General features: G+C 32.6%; 1 protein-coding gene across 1 annotated transcript; it reads right to left on the bottom strand.

The window, feature by feature from the left end:
* Positions 1–5,440: 5,440 nt before the first annotated feature.
* On the bottom strand, positions 5,441–21,599 carry LOC148299595 (zinc metalloproteinase nas-4-like). Its single transcript, XM_088275895.1, has 7 exons — positions 21,560–21,599; positions 18,954–19,097; positions 15,548–15,748; positions 13,063–13,172; positions 11,427–11,616; positions 9,946–10,082; positions 5,441–5,634 (listed from the first exon to the last, which is right to left on the bottom strand). Exons 2-7 carry the CDS (start codon positions 19,084–19,086, stop codon positions 5,542–5,544), a joined length of 864 nt encoding a protein of 287 aa, XP_088132021.1. The 5' UTR covers positions 19,087–19,097; positions 21,560–21,599; the 3' UTR covers positions 5,441–5,541.
* Positions 21,600–24,741: the final 3,142 nt, after the last annotated feature.

Genomic DNA, 24,741 nt, shown 5'->3' with positions numbered 1-24,741 from the left:
TATATATATATATATATATATATATATATATATATATATATATATATATATTAATGTTTGAGAAAATGGAAATTCACATTAATTAGTCATTTCTTACACAGGATTCATGTTTCTTACCTATGTCTATTTTTATAAAACAATAGATACATAACTAAATAACTATGTGCATGCAGAGATTTATGGTTGTTCTACCGGTTTAAAAAAAATCGTTTGGAATATCTCTTTACCATTATAATATTACATGTATAGAATAAAATAACAACTATGTTATTTTTTTCTGATTAATTTTATTTTACCATCAACCGCGTTTCGTCGTAACCGATATTACCAGACTGGCCAGTCTGACGAAACCCAGTTGCTGGTCAAATATAATTCATGTGGAAAAAAATACATAGTTGTTATTTTGTTCCATATATAAAATGCAGTTCCACCAAGAAATATCAGTACAAAACTTATATTATACATTCTCAACGGTCTTTTTGAAGCCCCTGATTCGAGACGTCGAAGTTACCTTTCTAAGGCGAATTGCGCAATATTGTAAAATGCCATGATTATTTAAACCGACACTTTTTTCTCAATTTGCTGGCCTATTTTCGACAATTATATTGTGTGCAAACCAGTTTTGACGAGTCACGTTGTTGTTTTGGCGATTAATTTTTTTATACATTTAATTAATTATGAAAACGTGGCTTTATTATGACATTACTATTTTTATTACAATAATTTATATTAGATTTAAGTTTTGTACTGACATTTCTTTTTCGAGCTGCATTTTTTGTAATAAAATAATTTCACAATTTTTTACACATTTGTTTTATTTGTCACATGGTTTCGTCGTTACCGACGTCATCAAACTGGTCCCAGTGTGATATTGTCGGTATCACATATTTTTATTTAATTAAATAATTTATGTGAAAAGGCGATTTAATATTGATTTATTTAACCATTTTTGTAATAATTAAAAACGACAAACTCACGTAGGCGGAATTTTTTATAAAATTTATACATGTTTATAGCCCTGGCTATATGTGAAGGTCCTCACCAAAATGTTACATTTCCAATATTGCAGAAAAAAATCATTTAATTACAAATCTGTTCTGTTTACTGTATTCTATCGAAATCTTTATTAAAATTACTACAAAACGCGACCAATCCTGTGTTAAACCAATATGGATCATTAAATCGCACCAAATCGTATAAATTTTACAAGCTAGAATTCCTGATTAATTCAAATAATTTAAAATGGAAATGTAACGTTTTAGTGAGGACCTCTACACATCGCTCACTCCTTTCACGAACGTCAAAAATTAAAAATCGTCAATTTTCAGTTGTACGTATTTTCGGAATTCCCAAAAAATGTACTAAATTTCTAGCAAATACTAAATATTTTTCAAATGGAGAAAAAACCTTCAGGTTTTATATCAAAAGATCTGTTGCACAGTAAAAAGTTTAATAAGTGGCTTAGTATTTATTTTTAAAACACTGCGTTATATTTTTGAACTTTAAAACCGCTCTGCTGAAAAATCAAGTTTTTTTATTTATGACGTTTTTGAAAGGAGTGAGCGATATGTATAAGGCACTCCCTACAGAATTAATTTATATCATAAAATACTGCGATTCTTCGAATTCTTGCAATTTCTTTGGATTGAATCGTATTTTGATATATTTTACCACTTACTACCTGCTATTCCGATCCATGACAATTAGGGGCGTGGTGTATTTAAAAACACTCCATTTATTCATTTCAAAGGTAAGTTTTATATTTGAAACGTTGCTCTCCAGCTATAATAACCAGTAAAAAAGTATGATTTAATTATATACTTTAAATTCAAGCCACCATTATTTCATATAAAAATGCCAATAAGACGTGATTTATTTTTTGACATCTCATCAAAGATGAAGAAGAATATGGAAGTCTGGGCATTTACGGGGCTGACGACCGTCATAGGCTGGTTTAAGTGATCACTTTACACACGTGTAACAATCACCAATTCTACCCATTATTGACAACCACATCACTCAAATTCTCGGAAGCTCTTTATATATGTATATGAACCAATTTAGAAACCTTGTTCTTGAATCACTAGAACTTCACTAGAGACATCTATTGGTGAGATGTAAAGAAGCTTTTTACTAAGCAGAAACTCTTATATTAGACTTATCCAGACTTCCATATTCTTCTTCATCTTTGATGAGATGTCAAAAAATAATATGAAAATAACTCCTGTAATTGGAGATAATCCAGATTTTGTGAACAAGTATTTGGACACACTCAAAATGTTGTAAGACGTGATTTGAGTGAAACTTAGAAGTCTGAAATCTGGATTACGAGGTTATATTATAACGTCTTGAATTCTCATAATGTCTTAATTTTCCGGTTCCTTAAAATTTTTTAAGTGTCATTAATAAACTTTGTTCATTGGTAGACGTAGATTCTAGAAAACAATTATATTGGTTACATTATGTATTTAAATAAGAGTTTTCCTCATGTTTAAACTTTTGCAGTGGCGTGGCAGAAAAAACAAAAAAATAACATCATGTATTTATTTACCTTTTGATAAAAATTACAAAAGCAGGCAGGTTTGTTTGTATTTGGAAAAACCAAATATATTATGATTTGTAACGATTTTAAAATACAATATTTTGAGTGTGTCCAAATACTTGTTCACAAAATCAAAACCAATAGATGTCTCTAGTGAAGTTTTAGTGATTCAAGAACAAGGTTTCTAAATTGGTTCATATATATATAGAACTTCCAAGAATTTGAGTAGTGTGGTTGTCAATAATGGGTAGAATTGGTGAATGTTACACGTGTGTAAAGTGATCATTTAAACCAGCCTATGACGGTCGTCAGCCCCGTAAATGCACAGTCTTCCATATTCTTCTTCATCTTTGATGAGATGTCCAAAAATAAATAAAAGACTTTTAAATACATACATTTCAGTGCAGTTGTCAATCGTGGGTAGAATTGGTGAATGTAACACTTTTGTACAGTGATCACTTTACAAAGTGATCGTAAATGCCCAGACTTCTTCATCTATGTTGCGAAGTTATTTTTTCAACAAGAAAACTGTTCATTGGAGATAATCCAAATTTTTTAACAAATATTTGGAGATTTTATTTATTGTTTCGGCATTTACATTATGGTAAGACATGATGCTATTTTTAAAGAAAACACTTGTTTTTTACCCCTTGAGTTTATTTTATAACGACTAGTTTCGAAAGCTAAGCTTCCATCTTCAGTTTACATTTAGACCTGAAGATGGAAGCTTAGTCGTCCAAAATAATAATTTTATTGAATTCAGAAGAGTTAACTAACAAAAATTAAATGCTTAAAAAATTCGCGCTAAAAAATAAAATATAGTTTTAATGGATAAATTAAACGTTGTGTTTTACTCTCTCTCATAGTGTGTGAAGAAGACGTGTATTTACCAGTGCTTACTATATATTATTTTATGTAAACGACTTTTTGTTTCTCTATTTGTGTATTCATTAGTGTATTTTTACAATGATTAAAGAAAACACTTCTTTTTTACCACTTAAGTTTTATTATAGACTACATGTTTCAGAAGTTAAACTTCCATCATTCAGGTATGTATAATAACTGTTATTATACAGACCTGAATGATGGAAGTTTATCTTCTGAAACATGTAGTCTATAATAAAACTCAAGTGGTAAAAAACTAAGTGTTTTCTTTAATCATTGTAACATGTCTTACCACAAAGTTAATGCCGAAACAATAAATAAAATAGTGTATTTTTATATAAGATACTATACATATTTTTATGTTAAAGGCATTAGCCGTTCAATAAATAAATAAATAAAATAAACTCAAGTGGTAAAAAGCAAGTGTTTTCTTATATAATAATATTTGGACATACTCAAAATGTTGTAAATACATAGATTTCCTTAAAATAATCACGTCAATAAAATTGATCGAAACACGACTTCTCTGCAAATATAATACAATGTATATTCCTAAGGTCAATAATATCAACACACTTCGAGTGTAATGTCAAACAAAGAGTCGATTTGTTGAAGGACCTTCTTGGCTGACATCGCTGACGCAATAATATGAAAACAGTCAATAAACATTACATGATTTGTTCAATAACAAAGATTTACAGGACGTTTTGTATAATTTAATACGAGTGTTTGCAGAAATAACTGACAAGTATATACTCGCATAGTCAACCTTTTAGTTGACAGAAGTCTTAAAAAAATACATTTTTTTTTTGGGCTTAAATCAGTTGATAAGTTAATTTGTCAATCACATAATACAAAATAATCACACATATCGCTCACTCCTTTCAAGAACATCATAAATCAAAAATCGTCAATTTTTAGTTGTGCATGTTTTCGGAATGCCTAGAAAATGTTCTATATCCCAGTAAAAGCGGCATATTTTTAACTTAATATTTACATTTGTTGTTTTTGCATTTTTAAGAAAAGGTAGTATTTATTTGTTTTTTAAATAAACTAAATATTTTACAAATGGAGAAAAAACCTTCAGGTTTTATCTAAAAAGATCTGTTGCACAGTAAAAAGTTCAGTAAGTGGCTTGATATTTATTTTTAATACATTGTGTTATATTTTTAAAACGTTTTCTTTGAAAACGTTCTCCTGAAAAATCAAGTTTTTCGATTTATGACGTTCTTGAAAGGAGTGAGCGATATGATAAAAATAAAGGTCTAAATGTATTACAAACATGCAACAGAAGGCAGAGGAATATATATATATATATATAATAACAGAGAAATATAATACTAGAAATTAGAAACTAATAAATACATAAGTTAACGATTTTTCTAAAAGTCCGTTATTAAATATGTTTCCAATCACCCAAAATCACAAAAAAATAAAGACTCTTGATATCTACCCAATTTTGTTATGTAGATGGTGTTTTAGTATTATTCAGTGTTGAAAAAAGAGCGATTAGCTTCGAAACCAGTAGACATTAATAATAAATAAAACCCTTATCCGCACCCAATGGTGCACAAGGCACTGCGTTACATAAACGCAGTGTTATCTTGACCGTTTACACATGAAGGAAAGGTGATCAGCCCTCCGCTTCAGGTACCAGTCCAGGGTAATATTAAATAAATATTACAGTGAAAAAATCACTTATATTTATTTTACCCCCCTTCGAATCGGGAATCGAACCCGGGACCTCCAGAACGGTAGCCGAGCGTGCTGACCATTACACTACGGAGGCGGACAAAAGACAGACATTATAATTAAGTTAATTGATTCGGCAGTCACTTTGTGGTAAAATCTATCCATTTTTAATTAATGTTTTACCTAGTAAATACCACTATTTCTTAAAATCTACTGTGACACGTGTTTTGATGCATTTCGCATCATTTTTAAACACCGTGTGCATGCCAGATTGTAGATGTCGTTAGGTGGGGAAGGTAATAGTAATAAAAATAATAAAAATACATATTTTTTTCTTTATTCTTTCGTGTATGCAATTTTCTATTTACGCATTTTCACCCTTAAGGACGTTACACCTTTTAATTTATACAATTTTATGTACTTTACACGAAACCTGGACAGGAATAAAGGAGATTTAGTTTTCTAATGTCACCAGCGCTCATTCCGACGGATTGGCCAAGGGTGGCGTCGGTGTCCTAAAAAATAATAAAAAATAAAAAAATAGCAATAAAAATATAATATTTCATTTCTATAATTAGGAACTAACAGAATAGCATAGAAAATAGTAAAGACAAAAAAAAACACACTATAAAGTAACAATTACAAAGTTTTTTCCATATATTTTATTTGACCAGTGACCGGGTTACCGGGTTCGTCGTTACCGAGATCATCAGACTGGTGAGAGGCCCAACACACGATAAATCTCAAGTATTTTTTTAAAACTCAGGTTGATAACATTAGACATTATTGATTTTTTCAAATTAAAATATAGTTTTAATGGTTCATAAAAAGTCATTCTTTGAAAAAATATGGTTTTGAAAAGAAACGTGTCATTGAAAGATACAGAATTAAAAAAAGAAAGGTATATTTTTAATATTTTTATCAACATATTCTTAAAAAAGTGAAATTCCATTGAGCGCGGAGAGATGATGTCTAGCTACTAATGCGCGGCCGATCGCGTTCTGAACTTGAAGTTTGTGAGTTCATCCTTAATGCAATATGTAAGTTCCATAATGGGCAGGATGGTGAACGTTTCACAAGTGTACAAAGCGATCGATTAAGCCAGCCAAATTCCAGTTCGTAGGCCCTGGGATATTCAGACATCCATCTTCTTTCGTATTTAGATTTTTTTTATTTTGATATTATTTATTATAGTTACATCGTTAATACAATTTCTATACATTAACACATATGGTAAACTTATAATTTTAGTTTTATTAATTGATTCGGCAGTCCCTTTGTGGTAAAATCTATCCATTTTTAATTAATGTTTTACTTGGTAAATACCACTATTTCTTAAAATCTACTGTGACACGTATTTCGATGCATTCCGCATCATTTTCAAAACAATAAACCCAAAATTAACAATATGACAATGACTAAAGCCTCCCGCCCTTGTCTCTATTCCCACTGATTAAATTTAAAAAAAAAATTAAATAAATAAATAAAAATAAGAAACAGCTCCTTCCCCCTCTTCTACCTTCAACGTCCCAAGGACCCAACTCTAAAATTTAGAATTAGCTTCACATACGATGTTTGAAAATGTCACAGTAGATTTTAAGAAATAGTGGTATTTACTGAGTAAAACATTTATTAAACATTATAATTTGAGTTTCGCTCTGCCTCTCCAAAAAAGAAACTCAGCTCTTGTGCTTGGAGAGGTTTATTTATATACATATTTGACTAATGGTATAATAGTCTTTTTCGTGAGAGTAGAGAGGAGAGTGAATGCTGGGTACAGAGTGAATGGTGCACTAAAATCAGTTTTAGCAAATAAAAATCTATCAGCGGAAGCTAAACTGGCAGTACATAATGGAGTTCTGGTTCCAACCCTTATGTATGGAAGCGAAGCATGGAGTTGGCAAAAGAAGGATGAAAGCAGACTGAATGCAGTCGAAATGCGATCCCTCAGACGAATGTGTGGCAAAACGATGTTTGATAGATGTTCGAATGATGAAATAAGGAAAGAATGTAAGGCAGAGATAAGCATTATCGATAAAATTAAGAAAGGTGTGTTGAGATGGTTTGGACATGTGGAGCGTATGAGTGAAGAAAGAACGGTTAAACAAATTTATGAGGCGAATGTAGTTGGAAAAAGAAGCAGAGGACGACCGAGGAAAACTTGGCACAATCAGGTATGTCAAATACTTGAAAGCGGCCGGGTCAGGAGTCGTAATAATCGTCGGGTATGTATGAGGAGATGCATGAATAGAAGAGGCAAAGAATGTTTGCAAAGACAGAGTGGTGTGGCGTTCGATTCTCTCTGCCTACCCCTGCGGGGAAGCGGCGTGATGGTTAGTTAGTTAGTTAGTCTTTTTCATTTCTTAAAAGATTTACATACAATGAAAATAAAGATTTTTTATACCTTCTAATTGTTTTATTTCTTTAGGGAAAGTGAAGTATTAAATTCTTGTATATTGAAGTGTTAAATTCCCAAATGCTTAAAGTTTTGTTTAAATTGTTTAGTGTTACATTTTGAGTTGAGACACCTATAACCAGGGTAGTCAATCTGTGGAAAATTCCCCAATTTGCAAGGAATCTCAACTCGATCGGGGAATTTGTGGAGATTGGCACTATTTTACCATTTATTAATATAATAATTATTTTTTGACATCTCATCAAAGATGAAGAAGAATATGGAAGTCTGGGCATTTACGGGGCTGACGACCGTCATAGGCTGGTTTAAGTGATTACTCAACCACACTACTCAAATTCTTGGAAGTTCTGTATATATGACCAATTTAGAAACCTTGTTCTTGAATCACTAGAACTCCATTAGAGACATCTATTGGTGAGATGTAAAGAAGCTTTTTATTAAGCAGAAACTCTTATATTAGTATGTGAGGTCCCAATCCTGGATTATAATCACACACATGAGAAACGCCAGAAAATACCATTTTCATTTTTATTATTTACATTTTTATTATTTTATTATATTTTATTTATTATTTTAGTATATTTTTTGTGTCTTCCGCTTTCAGTATTATTTTTTATGTGTTCTACATAATTTTTTATTCTACAAAATAATAAGTAAAGTGTATAAATTATTCTGTTTATGTGCTATCTAACTAAATATATATGTAAGCTGTTTTTATAGGCTGTACTTTCTACAATTTTTATTACATATAAAAATATAATAAACCCCCTATCTGCAGCCCAATGGTGCATAGGGCACTGTGTCGTATAAACGCAGTGTTATCTTGATACTTAACACATGAAGGAAAGGTGATACCATTCAGGTACCAGTCCAGGGTAATATTGAATAAATATAACAGTGAAAAAATCACTTGTATTTATTTGACCCCCCTGTGGAGGTTTATGACAAATCAAATGTATTTTTAATAACTATATTTTTTTAAATATAAAAACCCAATTAGGGCGTTATTATTTGATGTTTAAAATCGGCGATTGTTAATGAAAAGTTGTTTATTTCCATGAGATAATTATGTTGGGAATTTGTGGGAAATCGGGACTTTGTTTTTCATTTATTTTATAGTGTTAAAACTGTCACTTAGAATTGTATAGCTACATAAGGACCGTAGTCCATTTGATCTTCACATTCGTTTGATAACGCCCTAACAAGGCGAAACAATTGTCACAATATAATTTTTTATGTGTTTTTGTTAATAAAATACAACTACAACTTAGTAGACTCAAAAAAATTGTGTTTGATTTAAAATTAATACATAAACTTTGTTTTTCCCCAATTTAGGGAAATTGACCTAGAGTTTTGGGGGATTACGAAAATTGGCGTTGGCTTATACAAGTATTGTAAGATTACAACATTTTGAGTGTGTCCAAATACTTGTTCACAAAATCTGGATTATCTCCAATTACAGGAGTTATTTTCAAAAGAGTTTATTTTCAAAGGAGTTATTTTGAAAATAACTCCTGTAATTGGAGATAATCCAGATTTTGTGAACAAGTATTTGGACACACTCAAAATGTTGTAAATAAATTATCTGGTCAAATTATAAGCTTAATAATAAAAATGAAAATGGTATTTTCTGGCGTTTCTCATGTGTGTGATTATAATCCAGGATTCGGATCTCACATACTAATATAAGAGTTTCTGCTTAATAAAAAAGCTTCTTTACATCTCACCAATAGATGTCTCTAGTGAAGTTCTAATGATTCAAGAACAAAGTTTCTAAATTGGTTCATATATATAGAACTTCCAAGAATTTTAGTAGTGTGGTTGTCAATAATGGGTAGAATTGGTGAATGTTACACGTGTGTAAAGTGACACACTTAAACCAGCCTATGACGGTCGTAAGCCCCGTAAATGCCCAGACTTCCATATTCTTCTTCATCTTTGATGAGATGTCAAAAAATAATATGAAAATAACTCCTGTCATTGGAGACAATCCAGATTTTGTGAACAAGTATTTGGACCCACTAAAAATGTTGTACATGTTTTAGAACGCTAAATCTGGATGTTTCTCCAACGTGGGCATGACAGGAGGCGCCCAAGTACTGAACTTGGAGGACGGATGCTTCCTTCACGGCATCATCATCCACGAGGTATTGCACGCTCTTGGGCATTACCATATGCAGAGCACATGGAGCCGAGACGACTATGTGACGATCGTGTGGAACAAAATCCAGCCAGGTAACAATTATGTACTTAGTAACACACTGGTTTATTCATCCTCGGACTCTTTGTATAGGAAACCCATGACCTTTTCTTCGAAGCAATAGGGGATGAACAACGTTACGTTCTTCTTCATCTTTGATGAGATGTCAAAAAATAATATTGTAAGATTAAGCTGAAGTTTGTCACAAACCTGGAGTGCAACGAGGGTCTTGTTTCCATCAATACTGAATGCATATTCTGAATAATGCATAACACTTCCGTAATCATAGTTTACGTCAAAGTTAGTTACTTGTGACGTTGTGTATCGGATGAAGTTATGTTCCTGACCTAAAAAAACATCAACATTTTGAGTGCGTCCAAATACTTGTTCACAAAATCTGGTTTTCTCAAATTATGAAAATTTTTAATTTTTCACCTTAAATTTAATAAATTTAATATTCAAGTTCAAATTAAATCGTTAAATTTAAGCAACAGTTTATCTAGAAAATTATTCAAACACAAAACGATTATTTTTCTGACCTGTGTTTCGGCTAGTAAATATTAATTATTAAACCCTTATCCGCACCCAATGGTGCATAGGGCACTGCATCATATAAACGCAGTGTTATCTTGATCGTTTACACATGAAGGAAAGTTGATCAGCCCTCCGCTTCAGGTATCAGTCTAGGGTAATATTGAATAAATATTACAGTAAAAAAAATCACTTGTATTTATTTTACTTCCTTTGGGAATCGAACCCGGTACCTCCAGAACGGTAGACCATTACAATACGGAGGCGGACAAATAATTACGGCTAATAATTACGGCTACTAAATAACAAAATTAAAATATGTTTGTATCTTACTTTGAAAGAGACATAATATATGTATGTAGCAAAAAATAACACATAACTGATGAGAATATCATTGTTATTAAAAAAATATTGGACTTTAAACCTTAAAAACCAAGTCATTAGTAATTCCTTCTCTTATTTATTGTAGCTGCAGACAGTTGGTAGGATTCCATATTGAATTGTTGGGTAATATATCCAAAATTAAACACGGTTATTGGATTGAATTCTACTTTTATATACATATTTGTATATGATAATATGTGACGCGTTAGTGAGTGTATGAAAATGTCTTAATAAGACGAAACGCGTCATATTATCATATATATGTAAATAAAAGTAGAATTCAATCCAATAACCGTGTTTAATTTGGGATAAATTACCTAAAAATTCCTTCTCTGTCCTAGCGGCCAGACTATGGAATGAATAACCTCTCCTTGTAAAAAATGTACCTTCTCTAAATACTTTTAAGAAACGTCTGAGACATAACTATTTATCATTAGAATCCTAACTGTGCATCAAACTTCCTCCCTTCATTTTTCCCTCTACCTTCTTCATAAACTCCCTTTTTCCTTTGCCCTCCTTATTATCTTTTTTTGAAATTCAAGTTTTTTCAAATGTCAATTTGTAATTTATGTTTTTTTAAATGTTCAAGTACTATCTACCCTCTGATTGCAAACAGCTATATATGGTATCAAACGTTTTGATCAATATTACTTGTCTGTTTTTGGTTGGTTGGAAGATATTACGTTTAGCAGTAAGCCCGCAAACGTAGTTATTTCTTTTCTGTACATGAAGTTTAAATAAATAAATAAATAATACAGTTTTTAATATGTCGTTACCAGGTTGAATCTTGTCCCAAACAATCGCGACATAGTCATCCCTGTTGTGTGTGCTCTGCATGTGATAATGTCCAAGAGCGTGCAACATCTCGTGGACGATTGTCCCATGAGAGAAGCAACCGCTAGCCAGATTGAGATCTTGGCCCCCTCCAACCATCCCGACGTATGAATAACATCCCGGATTACTTGGCTAAAATTAAATTGATAACATAATTCATATATTTTTCTTCTTCTTGGTGTAGGCCTTGTGGCCTGTGATTAAGAAGGATTAGCCTCCTGCAATGTTGAATCCCAGCTGTCGATTCATCTATATGGTGGTCTGATTGGAAGTTGGCCATACAGTGTAAAGTGTGCAAATCTCGCACATTTCCCCTATTCTGTTGTTCCTCATTATGTCTCGTAGACTCTTGCCAGATATACTTCTTAGAGTCTTCATTTCTGACAGTCTAAGCGCGTTTTTTGCGTCTGCGGGTCCACTGATCCCATAAGTCTCAATAAAATTTTATAATTACCAAGTATTGAACTATCGCGGAACTAAAGTGAAACTGGGCCGGTCATGTGACACGTATGTCTGAAGATAGAAGGACGAAAAAAGTTGGTTGACTGGAGGCCTAGAACAGGATGCAGAAACGTGGGTAGGCCCCAGACAAGATGGTCCAATGACATTAGGAAAGTGGTGGACCTGCACTGCAAGAGAGTCGCGTCCAACAGACAACTGTGGAAGTCCAAGAGGGAGGCGTTTTTTCAATACTGGACACAAGAAGAAGGTTGAAGTAAAAGTAAATAATTATTGCGCGTCGCAGGAGCCTGGGTGACCTATCTGACATCGGATCCCTGATAGTTTATAAGGAACTCTCATAAGAAGTGGTATCATATATAATAAAAATAATGAAAGACATTGGTACCATAAACCAAGCTAGGACACAAAATGCCAAACCCTCTTCTAGCGAAACGGAAGGTCTGTTGACAACAGTCAATAGTCCGGCTTCTCCTGAGAAGTTTTACGTGGTTTCCTCCCAGCAATAAGCAAAAGCTGAGAAGTTCCTGATAGGCCCACGCTAGATTAACCCTAATATTTCCAACACAGATTAAAACAAAGCATTTTTTAGCTAGAGGAAACAATAATCCAATTAATGATCAACATATAAACCTTGTATGTAATAATCAAGGTAAGAAATAAATGCAACTCCCATCTAAAAAATGTATTGAATTATTAGTTGGGATGGTACGAGTAATGCATTATAAAGTATGTTCAAAACCCTCGTTCACAAATCTGCATTTCTCTACTAATTTTTAGATTTTGACAGTACAACATACAATAGATAAATAATAATATAAAAGACTGGGTATTTAAATAGGACCTGTCATAGACAAATAACTGACCATAAATAACAGGCCCTGTAAATATCAAGACTTTTCTTCTTTCTTCTTCATCTACGATTTGATGGTAAAGAGTTATTGCTGTCCGAAAATTGATGATGAAAATAGTAAATGTTTCGAGATCCCTTACACCTTACACATACCTTTTTTGATCAAAGGAAATTTGATTATTTCAATTATGTTTTTGTATAACTATTATTATTTAATTATTTTTTAAATATATTTTAAACCAAAGAATGCAAAAAAAAGTCCTTACTGTGATAATGATGTAATTTTTATGGAAAAAGCATCTTTTGGAAAATTTAATACACGAATTTGAAGAAATATCAGTCATAGCAGCGAATATAGCTTTTCGTTCGGCGGAACCTGAAAAAAAAATACATGTATGAATTCGTCTCTAGGAAACATTAGTTTGTTATATAATACATGTTCCCAAAATTGAGGGAAAACAATGTCCCGTTTCTCCACGAATTCCCCACTACTTTAAAAAATTGACTACTTATAAATATATTATTAGATTAAAACCAATATTTTTAGCTTTTCCACTTTTTTTTTATTTGACCAGCGACCGGGTTTCGTCGTTACCGACATCATCAGACTGGTGAGATGCTATACAAATTGTTATGTTATATATATATATATATATAAGAAGGCAGGAGTTGATAACCATGATTTGATATAATTTTATTGAGAAATTAATTTAATTTGAGTGAATTTAAGTATTGTATGATATTAAAAATATTTTTTTATGATATCATACATATTTTATTTTATATATATATATATATATATATATATATATATATATATATATATATATATATATATATATATATATATATATATATATATATATATATATATATATATATATATATATATATATATATATATATATATATATATATATATATATATATATATATATATATATATATATATATATATATATAATGGATATATTAAGGAACAAGCTGGTTTTGTGAAAGGAAGAGGAACAAGAGAGCAGATCCTCAACATCCGCCAAGTGATCGAAAAAAGCCGAGAGTTCCTGACGCCAACAGTTTTATGCTTTATCGATTACAAAAAAGCTTTCGACTGCGTGAAGTGGGAACATCTGTGGAAAGTACTCATGGAGATGGGAGTCCCATCCCATTTGATAAAACTCATCCATGGACTTTATGCCCAAAGTAAGGCAATCGTAAGAATCAATGGCATAAACACTGCAAGCTTCCCCACTGAGAAAGGTGTAAGACAGGGATGCATACTCTCCCCTGACCTGTTTAACATCTATGGGGAATACATCATGCGCAAGGCTCTCTACGAATGGAAGGGAGGAGTGTCCATTGGTGGCGTAAAGCTGTCCAATATACGATATGCGGACGACACAACACTTCTGGCCAAAGACCCAAAAGAGATGGTAGATCTCCTTAAACGAGTAGAGATTGAGAGCAAGGCACTGGGACTAGAGATTAACCAAAGCAAGACCAAGATCATGATCATAGATCGATCTAAGAAGTTTGGTGATCTCGGGAAATCACTGGAAGGTTTAGAGATAATAAACGAGTTCCAGTTCCTTGGATCTCAAATCAGCAATGAAGGAACTTGTGAAGGAGAGATTAGACGTCGTATCGCCATCGCCAAAAGTGCCATGTCTAAGCTAGACAAAATTTGGAAAGACCGGGGTGTGAGTAACAACACCAAGATGAAGCTTGTCAGGAGCTTGGTCCACTCCATTTTTCTCTATGCTGCTGAAACATGGACTATAAAAGCAGCAGAAAGGAGAAAAATTGATGCCTTCGAAATGTGGTGTTGGAGGCGCATGCTCCGAATTCCATGGACAGCTAGACGCACCAATGAGTCCATTCGCCAGGAACTACGCTTGGATGGCTTGTCTCTGGCCAATATCTGTACCCGACGGATTCTCCAGTTCTTTGGACACGTTGCGCGTGGCAACGAGGATAGCCTGGAACGCCTAGTTGTGATCGGTAGCCTGGAGGGAAAGAGAGGGAGAGGAAGATCCCCCACACGATGGACCGATCAAATTAAGGCAGCAGCAGGCACCTCAGTGGTTGGAGCGCTACGTGCAGCGCAGTCAAGGGATAACTGGAGAAGAGTCATTGCTTCTGCAAGGGTCACAACCCTCAGCAATGAGGATTAAGACGGAGAAGAAGATATATAATATAATATATATAATATATGCAAAGCTGAGACATATCGGAAAGGTGTGTTGAGATGGTCTGGACATGTAGAACGAATGAGTGAGGAAAGAACGGTAAAACACACTTATGAGGCGGATGTAATTGGAAAAAGGAGCAGAGAAGGACCGAGAAAAACTTGGCACGATCAAGCATGCCAAATACTTGAAAGTGGTCAGGCTAGGAGTTTTAACAATCGATGGGTATGTATGAGGAGATGTATAAACGTGGAAGAGGCGAAGAATGTTTGCAAGGACAGAGTGGTGTGACGTTCTATTCTCTCTGCCTACCCCTGCGGGGAAGCGGCGTGATGGTTAGTAAGTTATGTATATATATATATATATATATATATATATATATATATATATATATATATATATATATATATATATATATATATATATATATATATATATATATGTGTGTGATGTAAATTAAGTGTAAATAATAGGTTGTTTTAAATGTAATATAAACTAACTAAATAAATTTTAAAACAAATGTTTGATTCCAGGAAAGGAAGAGTTAAATAACCAATGGACTTACTAAAATCTCGGCTCATGGTGTAGTAAACAGTTTTCTTGGTCCACAGTAGATTTGTGTCTATTACTGCGTTCCTGTCCAGAGTACCAGAGTAGTCGTCCACTATGGTGTCTATCTGGTCTTGCGTCAGTACCATATCCCCTTCAAATTTTCCGCTTCTTTCCCAAACGGGCTGCTTATCAGCAAGCAATTTGCTCGAGGGTGCTGAAAAAAAAAGAATTTTTACCCTAGAAAACTTAATTATATTTTATAATTGAAATGTAACTTTGTTTTAATTAAGTTAATTTAAGTATTTTTTTATAACTTTCTCTGTATTGATAATGTCTTAATAAGACGAAACGCGTCACATACGCATAGCCCCTAAAATGTTTATAATTAAAATGTAACTTTGTTTTAAAATCACTATAAAAACTTATATTATATTAGTAAATAACCACTCACTCACTTCGGTGAGTGGCTATTCACGAATATTATTAACATTTTTGTAAAAAAATAAATGAGTAAAAATGACTAACCACAAAGTAAAAAAGCATTTAATATTAATAATATTGAGAATATAACTATAAATATTTTATTATAACTTAATTATAATGTCTACCGGTTTCCAAGCTAGCCGCTTCTTTATCAAGACTGATCAATAGTATTAATCAGTCTTGATAAAGAAACGGTTAGCTTCAAAGTCGGAAGACATTATAGTTATGTTATAATATGTCCGCCTCCGTAGTGTAATGGTCAGCACGCTCGCCTACCGTTCCGGAGGTCCTGGGTTCAATTCCCAGGGGAGGTAAAATAAATATAAGTGATTTTTTCACTGTAATATTTATTTAATATTACCCTGAACTGGTACCTAAAGCGGAGGGCTGATCACCTTTCCTTCATGTGTAAACGATCAAGATAACACTGCGTTTATATGAAGCAGTGCCCTATGCACCATTTGGTGCGGATAGGGTTTTTATATTTTATATAATAATAATTTTAAGTAATTTTAAAACAAAGTCACATTTTAGTTATAAAATGGAAAATCTCAAAGTTAGTGCTTCAAATATAAATTATATAAACTATATTTGTAGATACATTGTAACTTAACATTCGTAAGGCGGGCTACGTAATTAAAAACGTGAAAGTTATCAAAAGTATTTATTAAAAATAGTAACTGGTTACATGACACTTAAGTTTGGTTTATTAGGAATGAATGTAAGAGGCATTTAATAATATATCACTATTCCGTAAACATAGCCTGGCGGATGCGGCGTGCAGGGAGTTGAGTGCACTTCACTTTTTCGGAGAAGGGCGTCGTCGCGAGGACGAATGTTTAGTTATCTAGGGTTATTTTTTTTGCAAAGATGTGAGGTATATGTCACTTATTTGGTGCAACAATGGCGTAATTACACTTTTAGAAATATTACACTAGATGCCATTCAGACGTTGTAGCAATAGAAATGGCGCCATTAGCAGATGCAGTGCCTTATGCACATTGGGTGCGGAAAAGGGTTAAAAAAACCTATTGTATTGTTTCTGGGGATCAACTTCATTTACTTGCTAATTACTATAAATATATACTTTTATTTTTAGGATATTTAAACAAAAAATGCTAAAAGTCCTTGTACATAACAGGCAAAGAGATTTTTTTGACAACTAATATTTGTATAAAAAGACCAAATGAATTATTATTAATGTGTTAAATCTACATAATTAGATGGCATGAGTAACTAGATATATGGATAATATTTTGAGTGTGTCCAAATCATTGTTCACAAATCTGGATTATCTCCAATTTTATGAGTTATTTTTCATATTTTTCTTTTGACATCTCATCAAAGGTAAGTAGAATATGGAAGTGTGAGCATTTACGTGGCTGACGACCGTCATAGGCTGTGTAAAGTGATCACTTAAACACACTTTGGACACACTCAAAATGTTGTATATAAATTAAGTGGTCAAATTATAAGCTAAAATGATAAAAATGAAAATGATATATTCTGGCTTTTCTCATGTATGTGATTATAATCCAGGATTCGGACCTCACATACTAATATCAGATTTTTTGTTTAATAAAAAGCTTCACTAGAACAAGGTTTTTAAATTGGTTCATATATATATTTAGAACTTTAAGAATTTGAGTAGTATGGTTGTCAATAGTGGGTAGAATTGGTGAATGTTACACGTGTGTTGAGTGATCACTTAAACCAGCCTTTGACGGTCTTGAGCCCCGTAAATACTTCTTTATTCTTCTTCATCTTTGATGAGATGTCAAAAAGTAATAGATATATGAATGTAGAGAAAGCTAGGAGTGTACATCTGCTAGGAGTGACTGCAATCAGTATTAAACGCAGCAGCGAGACTAATTTTTGGAATTTCTAAATTCAGTCACATCACCCCACTACTTCACAAACTCCACTGGTTACGCTTTCCCGAAAGGGTTGAGTATAAACTCTGCCTACTCATGTATAAATCAATACACAATATGGCTCCAGAGTATCTTAAGGAGCTGTGTATTCCAGATGAATTGGTTGATAGACGTCTCACGCTTCGATCGGCTACAACATCTGCAATGGGCAAAGTTATCTTACCAGCTCGCAACCAACGCACTAAATTTGGCGAGCGTGCCTTTGCTGTTGCAGGACCGACGGCGTGGAATGCTCTTCCACCAATGGTTAGAAATAGTGAGAGTGAGATGATCTTTAGAAAAAGACTAAAAACACATTTGTTTGCTAAATCATTTCCAGCATAATATTTTCCCCAATGAATTCACCGTGAAGCGCCCTTGAGGTATTTTTTTACGAAAATGGCGCTATATAAGTTATCCAAATTTATTATTATTATTATTATTACATCAGGACAGACGAGTGTGGCGTTCCATCCTCTAGAGATTATTGATGTAAGCATGTAGTTGTACTATTATTGTTATGTTTTATGTACGCAGGCGAAAAGAATTAAAGTTCAAACAATAAAACCATAAAAAAGTTATAATTTGCACACGTCTCGTTTAAATTACAGAAATTCAAAGTACTTTACAAAGTCCAAATTTCATTGCGAATCAATAACATGTTTTCTGAATATGTCTAACAGGCATGAAAAAAGCGCTAGGATACTGAATACATGCGTACACTAACTACCTAACCATCACGCCGCTTTCCGCAAGGGTAGGCAGAGAAAATTTAAGCTTTCGCTGTCTGTAGGCTAATATACTTGATAGTGCTGAGTGTCAGTCTGCATATGGGCTCGAGGCCCATTGGTGGCCTCTCAGCACCAGTTCTTGCAAGTTTATATGTGTTTCTTCAGTGTGCAGTGTCCTGTCAAGGTCCTGGTTAGGATCCTTATAGTTTCTTGGTAAGCTTCGAGGATCTGTGGTAAATTTAGTTTCATCCCTGTGCCAATGAACCCTTGATATAACATATAATTGACTTACGGGTGTAGTTTCCATTGACGGATTGCATCAAGAAATTTCTAAGTTTTTTGGGGTCGTTCGGTACGATTTTTATCGCCGAAGAAACACAGGATACTCCAAACAGCAGGAAGATCAAATACTTCACGCTCAACATTTTGAATTATTCTGGAAATAAAACAAACGTAAGTATGTTTAAACAAGTTGAATTCGATATCAAAATAAAACACTTGTGGCGCAAAATTAATCACCCAATCGGGAGATGTTATAATTTATACAAATGGCGTCGTACGTCAATCGTACTTGACATTTGTGAATCAAACAGCTGCATTATGACAGTTAAACTAATATACTCTAAAACAATCCTCAAGTATGCGATTGAAAATTGCTCACACATATCAAAAGATTGCACCTCCCAGCAAAGCACACAGACCACCATAGACACACTTTATGGAAACATACATAGAACCACAAGATCATTAACACAGAACACATCAAACAAAATCTATCACACGCCTATTTTATTTTTATTTATTTTATTTAAACTTCATATACAGAAAAATTATAAGTACATTGATGGGCTTATTTCTAAAAAGCAATATCTTCCAACCAACCAAAAACAAACTAGTGATATTGATCAAAACGTTTGATACCATATATAGCCGTTTGCAATCAGAGAGTAGATAGATAGTACTTGAACGTTTAAAAAAAACATAAAATACAGATTTACATATAAAAAACATAAATAACAAAAGATGATAATAAGGAGAGCCAAGGAAAAAGGGAGTTTAAGGAAGGAGGTAGAGGGAAAAACTAAGGGAGGAGGTTTGATGGACAGTTAGGATTCTAATGATAAATAGTAATGTCTCAGACATTTCTTAAAAGTAATTAGAGAAAAAAAAGTTATTTTGGTCAAAGACAAAGGCAAAGCAGTCTAGCTGATAATGATAACATCTACCTGTTACAAGAATGAAGCGCCTAGCTAGTTCATAATCAATGGCAAGAACACAGAAACCCACCAAACAAAAAACACATACCCCTTTTGGTCGAAGGATCTAGTCTAAAGAATGTACTGGGAACTACTACACTGTATTATTTATTGATTTGGCATTAACTTTGTGGAATGACATGATAATTTTTATTAAATTAAACACTTGAATAATCCACTGAATTGAGTTTTATTTTTATTTACGACTAGTTTCGAAAACGACAATTGTTTTCATCTTCTGGTACAAATTAAAACAATTTAATTTGTACCAGAAGATGAAAACAATGGTCGTTTTCGAAACTAGTCGTAAATTAAAATAAAACTCAATTCAGTGAATTATTCAAGTTTTTAATTTAATAAAAATTACTACACTGTAACTGATGATTACATTTAGCTGTCAAAATAATGAAGCGCCTAGCTAGTTCGTATTCAAAAGCAAGAACACAGAAACACATAATCTAACACATACCTCTTTCGGTCAACAAAGGATCTAGTGCAGAGAATGAACTTGAAACAAGTTACTACAATATGGCTGATGATGATTACATCTACCTGTTATAAGAATGAAGGGCCTAACTAGTTCATATTTAATGGCAAGAACACAGAAACACATCAAACAATCTTACACATACCTCTTTTGGTCAACAAAGGATCTATTCTAGAGAAGTTACTGGGGACAAATGTTACTACGCTATATCTGATGCTACGCTATATATTACATCTACCTGTTACAAAAATGAAGCGCCTAGCTAGTTCATATTCAATGGCAAGAATACAGAAACACATTAAACAAACTGATGATGGTTACATCTACCTGTTATCAAAATGAAGCGCCTAGCTACTTCATATTCAATGTAAAAAACACAAAACCACATCAAACAAAATTTAACACATTCCTCTTTTGGTATGTGTTAGAGTTAGCTATATATGTAGGTATGCACACTTATTTTCATTTTGGGGGAAAGGAAGAATCTATTGACATGGTATTGTGAGACCAAGAATATTTTTTTCATTTTTAACACTTTGTTTCGTAATTAAACGTTTGAAAATGCCACTAGGTGAAACAATTGTCACAAAACTTATTATTCTTGTGTATTTTTTAACAATAAAATAAAACTTAGTAGACTCTTAGTATCAGTTTTTAATTTAACATTTAATAATAAATAATAATAATAAAACCCTTATCCGCACCCCAATGGTGCATAGGGCACTGCGTCATATAAACGCAGTGTTATCTTGATCGTTTACACATGAAGGAAAGGTGATCAGCCTTTCGCTTCAGGTACAAGTCCAGGGTAATGTTGAATAAATATTAGAGTGAAAAAAATTACTTATATTTATTTGACCCCCCTTGGGAATTAACCCGGGACCTCCAGAACGATAGCCGTGCGTGCTGACCATTACACTACGGAGGCGGACATTTTATACATAAATTAAAATGGAGTTCTACAAATTAAACGCCAAATCTATAAATAAATTGATATGACCAAAAAAGTGACATCAAGGCATTGAGACAATGTCGAAACATTGTATTATTCGGGTCATGCTACTATAAATAAATATATTTCGTCTTATAATTTCGTAAGATGTTAAGAAATCTGTAGAATTTTAAATAATGAATAAAATGTAAGCAGTGACTCACCCTTTCAGCGCACGAATCGTTTGTGACTTTAAATTGAATTGAGGATATTAAATTGTTCCCAATTTATACTTTATGTTAGATAAACAAAAAACTTAACGATTTACATAAAACTTTCAGGCCTTACATTTTGAATAAATAAATTTAAAAAAATCCACGTTCTGATAAGTGTTTTATACAGCTCGACTGTCCAAATTTAAAACACAGTAAGGGACATTTTTTTGTGGTAGGTTTTTTTTTGCATTTATGGACTAAGTAGAGTCTACTTAATCCAAAAATGCAAAAAAACCTACTACAAAAAATGTCCCTTACTGTGTTTTAAATTTGGACAGCCGAGCTATATACTAAAATTCATTTTTATTGTTCTATTTGATGCTGATCAAATTTGTGTTAACTTCTGAAAAAAAGTAATAAATTGAATAATATTTTTTTATTGGAAAAAATCACTAAAAACAAATCTAACTATCACGCTGCTTCACGCAGAAGTAGGCAGATAGAATATAACGCCAGACCAATCTGTCTTCGCCTCTTCCACATACTCCTCGCCTGACCACTTTCAAGTGCTTGAAATACATGATCATGCCAAGTTTTCTTCGGTCTTCCTCTGCTTTTATCACCAACCATATTCCCCTCATAAATTTGTGATTTATTTTAAATTGGTAATTGGAAAATATCAACTCAAATCCTTGATACCATTTACTTGCATTTTACATCCAGTATTCGATTGATTATTTTGATTTTTTGCGAATATTTAACAAATTTAATATATTTTATAAATTTTGCATCAACTTTGTGGAATATCTAAGGCTTATGCCTGAAGAAGTTAAATATATCATACATAATTTCACTAAATACTCGTTAGAACGTATAGAGTAAAATATATGATACCAAAAAATACTTGCGACACACATAATTTGTCATACGTCATAAAAATAATGGTTTCACGATTTAACATACCGTTCACTCCTTTCAAGAACGTCATAAATCAAAATACTTGATTTTTCAGGAGAACGTTTTTAAAGTTTGAAAATATAATACAATAATATAATCAGTTATTATACAGACCTGAATGATGGAAGTTTAACTTGTGAAACATGTAGTCTATAATAAAACTCAAGTGGTAATAAACGAAGTGTTTTCTTTAATCATTGTAACATGTCTTACCACAATGTTAATGCTGAAACAATAAATAAAATATAATACAATGCATTAAAAATAAATATCAAGCCACTTACTAAAATTTTTACTGTGCAACATATCTTTTTAGGTAAAACCTGAAGGTTTTTTCTCCATTTGAAAAATATTTAGTTTATTTAAAAAAATGATTAAACAATATCTTTTCTTCAAAATGCAAAAACAACAATTTCTGCCCTGTAGCGGGTAAATATTAAGTTAAAAACATGCCTCTTTTTCTGGGATATAGTACATTTTCTGGGCATTCCGAAAATATGTACCACTGAAAATTTACGTTTTTTTATTTATGACGTTCTTGAAAGGAGTGAGCGATACGTTAACATTCTCAATAACTATCACCCCGTTTCCCGCAGGGGTAGGCAGGGAGATTAGGAAGCCACTCCAATCTGTATTTGTAAACATTATTCACCTCTTCCGCATTCATGCATCTCCTCATACGCAAATTATGACCATGAAATTTAATATGCATGTTTTATTTTAAATTATGTACAATGAAACAATAGCATTTTTAATTTTTTTTTAATTTTATGTTAAGTAACGTTTTCAACGATACAAAAAAGTCAATATTACAGTCGTATAGGGTTTTTTATCTAGGCTTGGCATATTAATTTATTAGTTCATAAAATAATTAAATAACTTTATAAAATAAAACAGCTTTGTTGTAACCACTTTTTATTGGTACACTTTATCCAACCGGTTTCGACCTTGTCATCATCAGGGTATATGTACTAATATTTTGAGTGCGTCCAAATACAAAATAAATGAAAAATCACAAAATCTGGATTATCTCCAATTACAAGAGTTATTTTCATAATTATTGTAATTGGAGATAATTCAGATTTTGTGAAAAAGTATTTGGACACACTCAAAATGTTGTAAATAAATTTTCTGGTCAAATTATAAGCTTAAATAATAAAAATTAAAATGATGGATTCTGGCATTTCTCATGTGTGTGTTTATAATCCAGGATTCGGAACTCACATACTAATATAGGAGTTTCTGCTTACTAAAAAGCTTCTTTACATCTCACCAATAGATGTCTCAAGTGAAGTTCTAGTGATTCAAGAACAAGGTTTCTAAATTGGTTCATATATATAGAAGTTCCAAGAATTTGAGTAGTGTGGTTGTCAATAATGAGTAGAATTGGTAAATGTAACGTGTGTAAAGTGATCATTTTAACCATCCTTTGACGGTCGTCAGCCCCGTAAATGCCCAGACTTCCATAATCTTCTTCATCTTTGATGAGATGAAAAAATAAAATTTTATGTACCACATTCTTAAACATTGAAATACTCATAGTTGATTACCCTTCCCTTACCAAAAACTTCCAAGCACTCCGTACACCATATAAAAATTTGATTTAAAAAATATAAATAACTAATTAAATTAAATGTAATAAATAAGTAAATTTAAAAAAAAACTAACTACCAAGCGACTACTCTTAGCTTTCAAGCCCTACTACTTGAAAGTGGCCGGACCAGGAGTCGTAATGATCACCAGGTATGCATGAATATGGAAGAGGCGAAAAATAAGTGCAAAGAGTGGTGTGGCGTTCTATCCTCTTTGCCTACCCCTACGGTGAGTGGCTTGATGGTTAGTTACTTAATTCCTTCATGAATACATAAATTATTATGCTAATCTTAGATAAGTGCCCTATATGATTGTAATTTATGACTGTAATCTTCTGTAAAAACGCTATTATTTCATTGTTCATAATTTAAAATTAAACATGCTTAAAAAATATCATGGTCACACTTTGCGTAAATGAAGATAATTGATATTTAAACATAGGTGTAGTAAAACTATATAAAAGTCTGGGACTTTACTCTTAACACTTTGATATGTATGATTTGACTACTATGCTTTAGCATGGTAGTCAAATGTGCTGACCACTACACAACACCATTTATTTATTACCTTCTCTTAATCAATAGTACCTACCAGGGCTTTTTTCCATGTAACGCGGTGAAGCGACGTTCTGGCACCTTTTT

The sequence above is a fragment of the Brachycentrus maculatus genome, unplaced genomic scaffold (genome assembly GCF_059751285.1).
Source record: "Brachycentrus maculatus isolate JH-2025_06_01 unplaced genomic scaffold, ASM5975128v1 h1tg001056l, whole genome shotgun sequence".
In the NCBI taxonomy this organism is placed as follows: Eukaryota; Metazoa; Arthropoda; class Insecta; order Trichoptera; family Brachycentridae; genus Brachycentrus; species Brachycentrus maculatus.
Note: the sequence above shows the minus strand (reverse complement) of the source record. Positions and strands in the feature narration are given on the sequence as shown.

Excerpts from the sequence above, each read along its gene's own strand:
- LOC148299595 (XM_088275895.1), bottom strand. The coding sequence starts at position 19,086 with ATGTTGAGCGTGAAGTATTTGATCTTCCTGCTGTTTGGAGTATCCTGT. Across the intron at positions 15,749-18,953 it reads CGTCAATGGAAACTACACCC|CACCCTCGAGCAAATTGCTT; the intron begins GTAAGTCAATTA and ends TTTTTTTTTCAG. Across the intron at positions 10,083-11,426 it reads TTGGGACAAGATTCAACCTG|GTCAGGAACATAACTTCATC; the intron begins GTAACGACATAT and ends ATGTTTTTTTAG.